The sequence below is a fragment of the Homalodisca vitripennis genome, chromosome 2 (assembly GCF_021130785.1).
Source record: "Homalodisca vitripennis isolate AUS2020 chromosome 2, UT_GWSS_2.1, whole genome shotgun sequence".
In the NCBI taxonomy this organism is placed as follows: Eukaryota; Metazoa; Arthropoda; class Insecta; order Hemiptera; family Cicadellidae; genus Homalodisca; species Homalodisca vitripennis.
The window spans coordinates 223,595,019-223,609,533 of NC_060208.1; the positions used below are offsets into that span (position 1 = coordinate 223,595,019).

The window sequence follows — 14,515 nt, forward strand, 5'->3', positions numbered from 1 at the left end:
CACATCATTACGCAATTTTCTTAGGGTTTCAAGATAACAAGATAAACAATTGTCTGACCTTGTGGAAGGAATTCATAGTAGACAACATCTTTACAGTCAAAGGAAACCGTAAGCATGACCTTCCATTTGATTTAACTTGATGAGCTTTCTTGAGTCTTTGAGAGCCTTTTAATGTCCATTGTGATGATCGGACTTTCGTTTCTACGTCATAACCAAACACCCATATCTCGTCTCCGGTAATGACATGTTTCAAGAAGCTCTCGTCGTTATTAGGCATATCAAGAAGTACCTGAGAAACTTGAATTCAATGTTGTTTGAGGTCTTGGGTCAACAATTTTCGAACAAATTTTGCCACTACACGACGCATTTAAAGTTTTTCAATTTACATTTCTTTACATAGACCCGTCAAATGTTACATTCTTCTGCCGTTTCACGGATTGTTAGTCGATGCGAGAGAGCGAGAGATAACACGTAATGCGAGCGTACGAGAGTATTCACTTTAGTAATATTGGCATCGTTGATTGGTGTTGAAGGGCGTTCGGAACGAGCATCATCTTGTGTTGATATACGGCTATCCTCTTGTACCATTGATGGCAACATGATCGGCTTTAACATATTTCACCAAAAGCATCTTGTATCATCAAAAGAGTTTCAGAAGATATGTTGTTCATTTCACACAAACCTTCTTACAAACACGTTGCTCTTCTTTCACATTAATTTTCATTCAATAGAAATAGCCAAAATCTTTAAAACTAACTTCAAACAAATTTTGCTTATTTTTGTCACAGTGACGTTATCACTGATCTGAAACAACATTGGCATTAAGTTGATAGGGATATTTAAATAGCGTCAAAGTGTTTAAATTGTCTCAATCGGAAGAATACAAATATAACTCAATTTTGTTTATATTCATGTATGTTTATATAATTGCTTGCATTATGACAGTAACCACAATTTAGATAGCTTTCTGGCTTTACAAACATCCAAACCAAAGACTGTTTTTTGCGAACCAGAAAATAGTATTCTTAAACATATGGCTTTGTTTATGTTTTTGTTTGGTTTGAATAGTGACATTGACAAGTAACAACAACATGAAGATGAATGTTGGTTAGGATGAAGCTGGTCTTGTAGGCGTTCAGTGTTTAACAAGATTATTAAGTTTTTCGTCATTAAATTAAATATGACATTCTGGGAAGTAATTACCATAATGCATGTTAGCACATTTGCCTTTACTTACAACTTCTCATAATGCTCCCCGAACGATATAGTCATGCAAGTATAAATACAAAAATTAAAACGTTTTAAAACTATGCGCATTAGGATAGCAAAATTCATTACAGTTTTTGTAATCCTATTAAACTTTATTGCAGTATATTTTATATGGAAATTATTGTCGTCTCATAGTAAAATAAAAGTCAGTGATACTGTTGTAACACCTAGCCCAATTTTTAACGAGTCTCTTGGAGTCAAGAAGACAAGTAAATATCAAAATGAGGTTACTTTTATAATTCGGGCATTTGAACACTTCGATCATGATATTGTTGATACGGTTAGGTCAGTTTTAAATATTTATCCTAATGCGACAGTCTTAATAGTTGCAGATACCCCAGTATATCCACCTATTGTATTTAATACGACTAATTTTGTTAAATTTGTTAACCTCAAAATCAGATTAACAAATACTTTTAAAGATAGGACCCCTAACTTACTAATAAAGAACAAATATGTTTTCTTCATACCTGACTCAACAAGGATCAACTCCAAAAAATTGCTTGAAAAATTAATAAATCTATCAACAAAAGAACCTGACAAAATTATTGCAGTTCCCTACAAAGGAACTAAAGAAGTGAAATGTCTAAGTCTACATCTAAACATAAGAGAATGGCTAATCAGGTTTGACGAACCATCCCCAACAAGAGAGTGTGACTCTATAAAAGGAAAACATGCGTTATTTATCAACACTCAAGTTCTCTTTAAAATGCCGGACCCTTTCATGCTGCCGTTTCCTGATGCTTTGTACATCCAGTCTGCATCGAAATACATCAAGGTTAGTTGTCAAATCAGGATATAATTGTAGATTTTGTAATCAATGTAGACATATACCTTGACTATAGTTTATTTTTTAAATGAATACATTTCATTAAAGATGATAAGGTAGGCTAAATAATGGTAAAAGTGGCAAACTAAGAGTTTTGTGTTATTAAAATATTACTATCATCTTGTACAAAACAATGTAACGTTGCTGTATAATAAACAGCCAGCACCACAATCGAATCATTGACATTCATGATTATTTAAACTTCCATAGCCAATTTACGTTATAGGCATATCAGGTTACAGTATAGTTCATCTGTTTTTATATCTAAATAGTATTAATTTAATGATGAACTAAAGGTATCTAGGCAATTTGTATTTATAAAATTCAACAAACAAATAGTTTTTAACGTTTATTTACCTTTAGTATTTTGAAGGATAAACGTTTCTGTCAGCTTGAGCTTTTGACTGACAGAAATAACACATATACATCACCATTGTACTCTCTGCCATTACTCAAATACCATGCAAATAATTTAACTTAGGCTAGTTTTAATTCATTTCTAACAATATTGTTATTCAATACATTAGAAAATAGCTGGCAATTATAATGAACTGTAAATAACTACAATTTGAATTATTTTGTATTTGATGGTTTAGATATTTTTAATCGATAGTTTTATAGTACACTGATTCGATTATGACAGTGACCGCTTACTATACTGCAGCCCATTGTAATATTTAAAGCGGTGGAAATGACAGTAATCGTGAATGGCCGGAGTGGCAAAATATGAGTTTCGTATGATTAATCTATTGCTATCATCCTACTGAACAAATCAATATAAGATTCCAATGGGTGGAAATGACAAATAACGATGTTACACAACGAACTGATACTTTTGTTTTGAAAAAACACAATGACCAATTAAAACGGAATAAATTAACTTCATATTTCCACTGCTCACGTAATCCGCAATCAAACAAAATGTAAATAACTTTCAAAAATAATAAACCGTATTAGAATTAATAAACTCTATTGTTATTGAAGATCCACTGAAGAGTACTGCATGTTACCTTTGATGTTGCTTCGTGTTGTGTTGAAGCTGTTCCAACCACAAAACACTCAGATAAATTATTGGAAGCAGATAATGTTGAAAATCATAGATATCAAGAAACAGAGGTTAAATTTGTGGTAGACAAATATAACCACAAATTTACATATCAATTATTAAAAAACAATGCTTAGTTTGTAATTTCCACCCGCCAAAAAACCATATATATTTTTGTTATATATAGGAGGATGAGCAGAATACAGTGATAACGTTGAAATTTTGATTGGCTACTCCGGCCATTAGTCTCACTGATACCAAAATGACAAAAAAAATGAAGTTGTAGAACATTAAAAGTGGAAATAGTTTTCTTGCACAGAGCAATGTTTCCTTGGAATAATGAATACTTAGCCATGTTACCTAAATCGATTTAAAATCACCTTTACAAATCAGTGAAATAGTATAGCCTACTTTCATTTCCAGAAAGAATGTTTAGGACATTGTAAACTATATAGCCTAATATATTTCCTGTTAGATTAGATTTTGTTGCGTAATAATTTACAGAATAACTTAGTGTTATTCTTATTTGTCTCGCAAGTAATGTTTTTATTGTATTCATTGTAACTGTTAGTGTCTGTGAGTGCACTTTAAAGTATATTACTTATTATTGTGTCACACTGGAGAAAAAAATGTTGGTAATTTTTTCTTTTACTGTGTAGTGTGAATTTAAATTCTTTGTGTACTCGTACGGTACGGGTCACATAAACATGATCGCCTCTGTTAATTCTCCTGAGAAACGTAAAGTGGAGTGTTGTTTGTTTCCTGCAAGCAAAAGGGAATAGTGCAGAAATCCATTTGAGAATCTCCCGTGTTTATTAATTAAACAATATGAGTGATGGCATTGTACGTAAATTGTGACAAAAGTTTAAAGATGGCTGAATGTCAAAGCTGAAGCCATTCAGCGAGTTTTGTGGGTGTTAGGTCAACATCTTGTGCACCTATATAGCACAATTATCTATGTTTCAAGGACCCAGCCACCCTCCACAGAAAGGTCAACAGTTTGGCTCCTGGTAACTGTAACATTATAGAAGTCAGTGGACATATATTATATAATCGTGTAATTGTTTATATAAAATTTGACATAGTTTTAAATTGAATGATGCTTAATCCAAAGTTTAAATAGAAAATCAAAGTTCAAGATTAATAATAAAATAACCTTATTTCCGTAGTGGGTAAGTAAAGGCAAACATTACACGAATTATTTAAAAATGTTTATTTTCTAAAATATTAAAACAATATTACATTTTCACTAAAAATGACTAAACAAACCTAATTTGAATGCATGTTTATAATAGCCACGAAACTCTAATAATAGACAATAGACATATATGCTAATTTACTCTTTCAACAGTTCACACGTTTGTTTTATTCAAATTTAACACATTTTTCTGAACTGAAGTCCCAACATTCAACAAAAAAAACATTTCGATCTGAAATTGTACAGAACTGTGATGACCTCTCCATTAAACTAAAAAATTGTATCTGTATCTCTTTAAATCTAAACTTAAGGAATGTTTAAAAGATCACTACTTTTAATATAGTTGCACTACTTTAATATGTCAGATTGCAGACATAGATGAAGGTGAATTGGAGCTAAACTCAGTATTTTTATACATAATAGTTATTCGCATTGAACAATTACATAAATGAATTAGTTGTTAACATATCTTGGTAATTTATCAATTTATTGATAAGCAATTTAGGTTGCAGTTATGGTTACCCAGATGGTATACATCCGAAGAAGTTGTGTAAGAAAGATAAAACTTATATAAATAGTTGACCTTATACAGGTTCCAAAGTTTCACACAAAAATAATTACCTAATATAGGGAAAAATAACATACCTACAAATTATTATTTACATATTACACTACAATAATAATAACATTCTTAATTCTTCTAAATACAATTCTAATATCATATACAATTATTGTTATATATACATTCAGTATCATTCATACATACACATATTAATCAATGGCCATCAAGTATCAGTAAGACATTACCTAGTTACAGTATTATAATATCATTTAGTACTTCATCCAATCAACATCGTAATAATTCATTAATACTGTACATCATAAGAATACACAATTATTACATTCTCACATTAGTATTCTTTTCCAAAAATGTTTCTTCCATCCCGACTTAGGAATTAAAGTAATGCATTTTTGAGTATATTGGTATCTGTACTTTTATAGCGGTGGTGTTATAAGGAATAATATCTTGTCCTTTTAATTATAACGTACAATCCCTTCACTTGTTAAGTTGATAGGTCACGTAACTCCTTAATAGGTTTTTATTTACCTAAAATTATGTTTTGTTGTTTTTCTCAGGGACAGTTTTGTAGTTTTATACATACACACAGTTTAAAAATATATACCGTACACTTTTTTTATGCAAAGAAAGTTATTTTTAATATCTTTTTAAAAATGTTTGTTATTTTTTATATATGTATAAAGATAGTTTTGCTATTCATTCCTGTGTTATAATTACACAAAAGAAGCCAAATTGTCTATTTGTGCTTCAGATATTTCCATGGTACAATAAACACTAAAAATAAAACCATAAAATAGTCCAGGACAGGTCTTACTTTTTTATAGTATTTACTGTTTTATAATAACTCACAACGAAAAGTACAACCTCTGTCCATGACAGTCAAATTTCAGTTGCTGCATTAAGCAGAAGGTAAAACAGCTAAAATAAAACAATGAATAAACCCTTCCCACTTTAGGTATGTTACGTGTAGTAAAATTAGTTGCTGATACAAATGCTGTATAAGATGTAATATATTTCATCAGAAGAATTGTTTAAAATTTTGGGTGGTTTTTGGTTTAAATAAACGATTTAAATCAAAAACTACAGTAAACATGGAAGAAACAATTGTGTGAATAGGCTGCAGTTACTGAACTGCCTCCCAGGGATGGATGGAGCAGTGCAACTGACAGCCCCCCTCTGCCACCAGTCACCAACTTGAGTCAGTGATCCAGCGGTTGCCATCAGTGGTCTCAGTTCAGTAGTTCGTTTCCTCAACAAGATTGGCAATGAAAGGTTTACACAAGTCCAAGACCTATAGCTTGTATTGTGTATTATAAGTTTAGTTGTGTCTCTCCATATCACAATAATGTATAATTTGAACACATAATATCCTATTCACTATTGCAGGTGACTTTGGCCGATGACGTGGTGCTGAACAACGGTAGAGAGCTATTCAAGAGTCGTCACAACCAGTGGAAAATGCAGCAACTGGAGAGAGAGAGGCAGAGGTCCATGTATAACAGTCTGGAATTGAAAAAAGTAATTAAAGAAAACGGCGTTATCGAGTGGTATGGATGCAGGAGAGATACACAACGTTGTTTTGGTTCGATAGTTGATGAAACACCTGATTATCTGTGGGAAGGAAAATGGACACCTCCTTGCTGTTTAGGTAAGTATCACATTTTGGCTTTTCTTTCTTTGTACTGGTACACAAATCTTGGTATATTTGATTCTTATATAACAAGGATGTCATAAAGCTGCTGTATACCACTGAAATTTTTAACAATATTTCCCAAATTTCAGTCAAGTTACCCTTGTGTTGTTTTATTCATAATATTTCAACACACAAGTACATCTTTCAATATATCTGCCATAAAAATTTGTATCAATAATTATCTTTTATGAAAGACTCTAGGAAATGTCTTAGAGCTTAAATATTCTTTTTAAATTGATAAAATAAATAAATTAAAAAGAGTTTTCAGTGTAATATGGAAAGTATATGATGTTAAGGATAAAATGTTTTATTCAACTTCATACTGGTTGGTTTTGTTACACATCAGCTGACAGAGTTCGTCCGGTGTTGGTTTTGAAGAATTTGAGCACATCAGTATCTTTATCGAAAAGTCAAACATTTAGTCTTGGTATAGCTGTAAAAGGAAATCGTGGAGGAGCTGCCGGAGGGCTAGTTGTACTTATTTTTGTCTACACTTGTGCACTGCTTAAGTCCACAGATGAATCAGAATCTGAGTCACACTCTGTTTGTTTCTGTCTCTGAATCACTACTCTACCTGCCAGAATCACGATTATCGTCACACTTCATTTCAAAGTTGTTCAATATTGTTATGATAGAACAGTAAATGAAATACACTTATAATGGCGCACAAGTTGCTTCAGTCGTTTACAGCCTCATGCTACAGCCGCAAAGTGATGTAGGCGAGCCAGTGGTGCTGCTCAGTAGAGATATAATCATCAAAATGATATTCGCCTTAGAAGTGCTGCAGTCTCACGAGAATTTCAATAAACTAGATTTGCAAGGTCGTGCCCAAGTCTGCTTCGGGTTAATTCCTTTTATATCAATAACTAAAGTGGGGCCCGAGTTGACTTGGTTAACCGTTTCTGCACAAATGCTGAGAACGAGTACACACGGTTAATCCGTTAAATGGTTAATTATTTTAAACTTTGTAATCACTTCAGTTCTAATATTTCATTGAAGAACAATATTTTGGCATAATCTTAATATTTTGTCAACAAAAACATAAAATTAAGTATCGTTAACTATATAAATTTGTGATGAATAGTTTAATACAATCTAGTCATAATAAACTAGACAGTAGTTTAAAATATAACTTTTAAATAATGTTAAGTTCAGGGTATTTCCATGATCCGCAATATACCCTATTGCTATCCACTTTAAGCCAGGATGTTTGGGTTATGTCTTTGATGAAGAACAACTTGTGTGCAAGATAACTTGTATGCGCTGGTGCAATCTACACCACATAAAATGAATCTTCAATGGGTTAAAATCAAATGTATTGAAGTTATTGGACTTATTTGTGTCTTATTGCTAACTTGTAAATGTAGATTTACTATTTAATCAAAATGAAACCCAGTTTGAAATAATAAATATTTCCTTCTTTCTCTCCCCTCCCCTCCCCCCTCCCAACCCCACTGATCCCAGTCAACCTCACCTTCTTCTTCCGATCACGACTTAAGTTTATATAGTATTGTGTACTATGATTTGAAAGTGTACATAAAATAATTTTTACAGTGTGCTTGTTCCTACCAAAATTGATAATTCCAGTTAATATCTTTAAAACTCTATCTTTTGATTAAATCCATATAAAATAATAAAACAGAAACTCATGGTAAAGGAAATTTGATTATCTACTACATCCTGTTTTCTTTGACATGAAGGATAGAGGCACTGAAGACAGAAGTTTGGCAAAAAGTGTTGCTGTAATGTTTGTTTAGAAAATTACTAATTTACGAGAGATTAAATGTCATTAACAGCAATAGATATAAAAAACTATTAGAACAAAAGATGTTGGTAATTTTATCGGCTACATTAATTTTGTATTCTAATAATGTATTCCTTCTAAGATTGAGGACGTTTAGTATGTTATATTTCTAGATACCCCAAACAGTGCTCCATAGTTGGTTTTTTCTCTTATTGACTTTCCTTCTAGAATCTTTTGTTGACTAGGCTATCGGCAATGATTTAATTTTTGTCTAAATTCATAAGTTTATTCATTTGAATATCCAGAAATTTTATGTAGTTCAGAATTAGTATTGAACTTACTTCTCCATTTGATTGTTTGTTTTGTTGACCAATATAGCTGGACTGCGGCAGACTGCCCGCCACGTGTTGGAGCAGCTGGAGGAGGCCCGAGTCCGCTACTGGCTAGAGGGCGGGAGCCTGCTGGGTGCGATGCGAGGCGGGGACATCCTACCGTGGGACTACGATATCGATATCGGCATTTACCGGGAAGATATCACGAGATGTACGTGGCTGTTGCGTGCTACCGACAAGCCCATCACAGATCCGCAGGGCTTCGTGTGGGAGAAAGCTGTTGAGGGTGACTTCTACCGGGTACAGTTCAGTCAGATCAATAGACTACACGTAGACATATTTCCATTCTACTCTCGGAACGGTACGATGACCAAGGATACATGGTTCAAGACACATCCACAAGACAGGGAGTTTCCTGAATACTATTTAAAACCACTTTCAACTATAGATTTCATCGGCCGAACAGTTTCGGCTCCAAACAATATACACGATTTTCTGGAATTCAAGTTCGGAGAAGGTGCCATAGAAAATCCAGAATACCCAAATCCATATAAAATGGCTATCCATGGACTATCCAGGGGTCCCGTCGGCAGCTAATGGATCAGCTCTATTTGCATGTTGAAATAATATGCAGTGGAACCTTAATGGCTCACCTCAAAAGCCAGAATTTTTATAAATCCCTAAAGAATTTTCTTAAGGCTGAATATAAAATAGCTACACAACCTTACAGTGGGTAGTAACCCCAATAAGACAAATTTTATATCATCTGAGACAGAAATAGCAAACCTCTGTAATTCAAATATTTATAGTATTAGACATTTATAACTCTAAATTAACCTTGGTGAGGTGAATTTCCCACATCAATATCCCCAAAGTAAACAATGATCCAGCAATATATTGTAGTGAGATCTCACTATATCTTGTAGTATAGTGAGACTGTACATGTATGTCAGATATAACATTGGGACAACATAGTACATACAAGGGTCATTCAATAATTAAAGAGACAAATAGGTCTAGAGAGGAAACAATTTATTTTTACAAAACAACACTTTTACTACTTTTCAACATACTCTTCTTGAACATTTATGCACTTGTTCCAACAGACCACAAGCTTTTTTATACCAGCTGCAAAGAACTATTTATCTTGGTGTTTGAGCCAATTTTCCACAAAGTTCTTGACATCCTCGTTATCCTAGAACCTCTTTCCACGTAATGCCTCCTTCAGCAGACCAAACAAGCGGAAATCACTTGGTGCTAAATCAGGACTGTAAGGGGGATGAGGCAGTACTTCCCAGACCATTTTGTTAATATTTCTCAGGTTAGTTGAGCAGTATGAGGACGTGCATTATCTTGTTGGAGAATCACACACATCTTTGAGATCCACGACGTTTCTCTCTCATTGCTGGCTTCACTTTGTTCAAAAGCATATCCAAGTAGTATTGGCTGTTAATTGTACGCTACTCTTCAAGATAATTTTTTAAAAAACTGGATCTTCAGCATCCCAAAACACTGTCAACATGACTTTTCCTGCTGATGCTTGGGTTTTGAAATTTTTTTCTGAAAGGTGAGCTGGTGTGCTTCCATTCCGTGCTTTGCCTTTTTGATTCTGGTTCATAATAGTGAACCCAAGTTTCATCACCTGTTAAAATTTTGTTAAGGAATTGCTCACCTTCTCTTTCATAACGTTCCTGTAGCTCTGTGCACACTCTCAACCTTGTTTCCTTGTGTAGCCGTGTCAACTCCTTTGGGACCCATCTTCCACATGTTTTGTGGTATTTCAACTTGTTTTTAATAATGTTATGAACTGTACCCCTCACATGAACTTTTTAAACTATAATTTCCACAGTGACTCGGTGGTCAGCACGAATTACGTCATCAATTCAACTTTCCAATGAGGGAGTTGAAACTTCAACTGGTCGGCCAGGACGGTGTTCGTCAGTTATAAAATCAGCTGATCAGGGCTATCCCAGTGATGCCAACTTAAAGCTATAAAATTAACAAAATTACTGTACCAACGGTTTTCTCCCAAGACCTGTTTGTCTCTTTAATTATTGAATGACCCTCGTACTTTAAAGTCCATTGTCAGTTCCATGTATGAAACAAAGCTGATAATGTCTAGGGAAGAAAGGCTAGACAAACCACAATATCATTGTTTTGCCGACTTTATCTCATTGTAGTGAATCTCACAAACACATTTTTTACATGAGCCTACTCAGATCGTAGACTTATTAAATTCTAAAATAATAATAATATTGCACTCTTTACCCAAACCTAGACATAGAATATAGTAAAACATGGCGTCAGACAAATTTTCTCTACTATAATTGAAGATTACAATAGTGTCGACAACACAGTTATGGTGGGAAGGTTTCATTCAGTGGTATTGTTGAGTTAGCTCCATTTCACCTTGTTCTCAGTGCAGTGTCTGAAATCTGACTCAGAGTCCTTTACTCTGGAGTTCTCGTCCGTCTATAGAGATCCAAAAAAAGTTGGCTGTAAATGGTATGTTTTAAACGTCTAATGAATTTAAACTCAATATTTGCATTAAATGAGTGTTAATGTTTTTCAGTTATTTTGTAGTATTGTATTAAATAACAATACATCTAAATCAACAAATTTCAAATAAAATCATCTCTGTTAAAGTTTTAGAAGGATAATAATAAGTGTTATTCTTTTCAAGTACATACATCTGATACACATAAATAATAAATATACATTTCCTAAACATCTACTTGATAATGGGTACTTGATGGTTGTCAGGTTTTTAGGATTAACTATTTAAACAAGGTATTTTTACACTATCTAACTTATTTCACTGTGTATAGAATGTACAAAGAGATTGATTGATTCATATTTCTTATTGCTCCTGACTCAAAATTAGTTCAAAAAACATAATATTGGAGTATTTGTTTATAAATTATAAAGCCTGTGTATTTATATTAATAAATATACCTCTGTGTGTATATTTAATATTTGTAAGGGTGTTCTTTTCAAATCAGATCACGGATGTTACACTTTGAATTGATAATGATAGATTTAAGTCTTGTTGTTACACTTGATGGAAATTCAGTTATTATTTATGGTGCTCCATTGTCAACATAGTCTCGTAATCTACATGTAACCTTACACACTGTAAGACTCCTACTTCTCAACAGCTGATTGTACCTGTGACATAAACTCCTGTAGCTTCCACTAGAGAATTCAAATTCTCTATGAATTATCGTGATCCGTTTGATATTTTTGTGTCTATATGTCGATAGAAGAAATATCAAGGTTAACAATAAGATGTTTTCTGTAAATAGTTTTAAAAATTAGGAATGTTCAGTACAATAATATGATATTTTATTTTTAGGTTCCTTTGATAATGTGCCAACTAATATAGTGTAATAGAACCAAGATAGTATTTGTGTAACGTAATAATAATATTTTGCATCTTTAAGGTGTCTTTTTAGCTGTTACCGAACTACAAATTGTATGTTTGTAAGTTTATGTGATAGTGAATGTTATACTCATATACATGTAAGATATTATATTGTGTATGTTTATTTTAAAGCCATGTGTTAATATAATTTTCAAACAGATCGAAATCTTTAAAAAAACTTTATTTTTAATACTAAAACATTGATTAGTTTGTATAAAGCTGTGATAACATCTGTTTGTACAACATAAAACTTCAGCTGTCTCATTAGATATTACTAGTGGCATCTAAATATGTGTGAATTCAAATGTTGTTGTTGTTGTTGTTGTTGTTGTACAATATTTTTCACATTTACTCATCAACATATGTTGTATGTGTGTATGTATATTTATTTGTCTATATATGACATGTTACCCATGTAACATCATGATGATTGGTACCATACAAATTTGAAGATATAATATAGTATTCATTGATCGATTTGAAGGTTCAATTTAAAATAGTCATTCTTGAAAGCTGTGGTGATTTGAAATTGTTGCCAATTACTTAGTTTAAATATTTCCCAACTAATAATTTTAGAAAATTATTTGGTTCTCTAAATGTTATACAAAACTTGCTGTATGTTTAACAGTTACTTAGGTATATAGGAACCAGTTCCCTTATTTTGTGTGTTGTAAGTTTTGTGAATTTTATTGTTCAGCATTATTTTGGGTGAAAATATGATCAAATATGTGATACCCCTTGGACATATTCATCCACCATTGTATGTGTTTCCGAGCATATTATCTGATACCAAACAAACACCGAAATATTGATGAAATTTACCTTGTTTATCTATTTCCCAAATACATTCATTTCATTTCTGAATTCTTTGCATAATTTAATTGGTCCACTCCAAATTTTCCCACTTTACAAGATCCAAAAATCCATTCTATTTTACCATCTTTCAAACCAAAACAAGCTGGTAGCAAGTCTAGAACAAACTCAATAGCTTATCCTTCTCAGGAGGGTATTTCTTGACCTTTATAGTTTTGATATTATGAATGAGTGTTCTTTGCTATCCTTTTCTCTAGAATCAACAGAACCAACTGAATAGCTCAACCTTCTCAGGAGGGTATTTCTTGACCTTCATAGTTTTGATATTATAAATGTGTGTTCTTTGCTATCCTTTTCTCTAGAATCAACAGAACCAACTGAATAGTTCAACCGTCTCAGGAGGGTATTTCATGACCTTTATAGTTTTGATATTATAAATGTGTGTTCTTTGCTATCCTTTTCTCTAGAATCAACAGAACCAACTGAATAGTTCAACCGTCTCAGGAGGGTATTTTTTGACCTTTATAGTTTTGATATTATAAATGTGTGTTCTTTGCTATCCTTTTCTCTAGAATCAACAGAACCAACTGAATAGTTCAACCGTCTCAGGAGGGTATTTCTTGACCTTCATAGTTTTGATATTATAAATGAGTGTTCTTTGCTATCCTTTTCTCTAGAATCAACAGAACCAACTGAATAGTTCAACCGTCTCAGGAGGGTATTTCTTGACCTTCATAGTTTTGATATTATAAATGAGTGTTCTTCGCTATCCTTGTCTCTAGAATCAACAGAACCAACTGAATAGCTCAACCTTCTCAGGAGGGTATTTCTTGACCTTCATAGTTTTGATATTATAAATGAGTGTTCTTCGCTATCCTTGTCTCTAGAATCAACAGAACCAACTGAATAGCTCAACCTTCTCAGGAGGGTATTTCTTGACCTTCATTGTTTTGATATTATAAATGAGTGTTCTTCGCTATCCTTGTCTCTAGAATCAACAGAACCAACTGAATAGCTCAACCTTCTCAGGAGGGTATTTCTTGACCTTCATAGTTTTGATATTATAAATGAGTGTTCTTTGCTATCCTTTTCTCTAGAATCAACAGAACCAACTGAATAGTTGAATCTTCTCAGGAGGGTATTTCTTGACCTTCATAGTTTTGATATCATGAATGAGTAGTCTCTGCTATCCTTTTCTTTAGAATCAACAGAACCAACTGAATAGTTGAATCTACTCAGTAGGGTAATTCTTGATCCTTAATAGTTTTGTTATCATGAATGAGTAGTCTCCGCTATGTTTTCTTTAGAACCAACTGAATAGTTGAATCTACTCAGTAGGGTATTTCTTGATCCTTAATAGTTTTGTTATCATGAATGAGTAGTCTCTGCTATCATTTTCTCTGGAATCAACCGAACGAACTGAATAGCTAAACCTTCTCAGTAGGTTATTTTTTTATCCTTCAAAGTTTTAATATCATGAATGAGTGTTCTCTGCTATCATCATTTTATCTAAAATCAACAGAACTTAATATGATTAGTCAGGAAGTTTAAACAAGATTGGTCTTTGACATGAAATTTATATTTCTTA

The 14,515-nt window shown here is 32.9% G+C and overlaps 1 protein-coding gene across 1 annotated transcript; it reads left to right on the plus strand.

Annotated features, from left to right (window-relative positions):
* The first annotated feature begins 1,053 nt into the window (after positions 1-1,053).
* On the plus strand, positions 1,054-12,978 carry LOC124355439 (fukutin-related protein). Its single transcript, XM_046806579.1, has 3 exons — positions 1,054-2,047; positions 6,308-6,569; positions 8,737-12,978. Exons 1-3 carry the CDS (start codon positions 1,310-1,312, stop codon positions 9,285-9,287), a joined length of 1,551 nt encoding a protein of 516 aa, XP_046662535.1. The 5' UTR covers positions 1,054-1,309; the 3' UTR covers positions 9,288-12,978.
* The last annotated feature ends 1,537 nt before the right edge of the window (positions 12,979-14,515 follow it).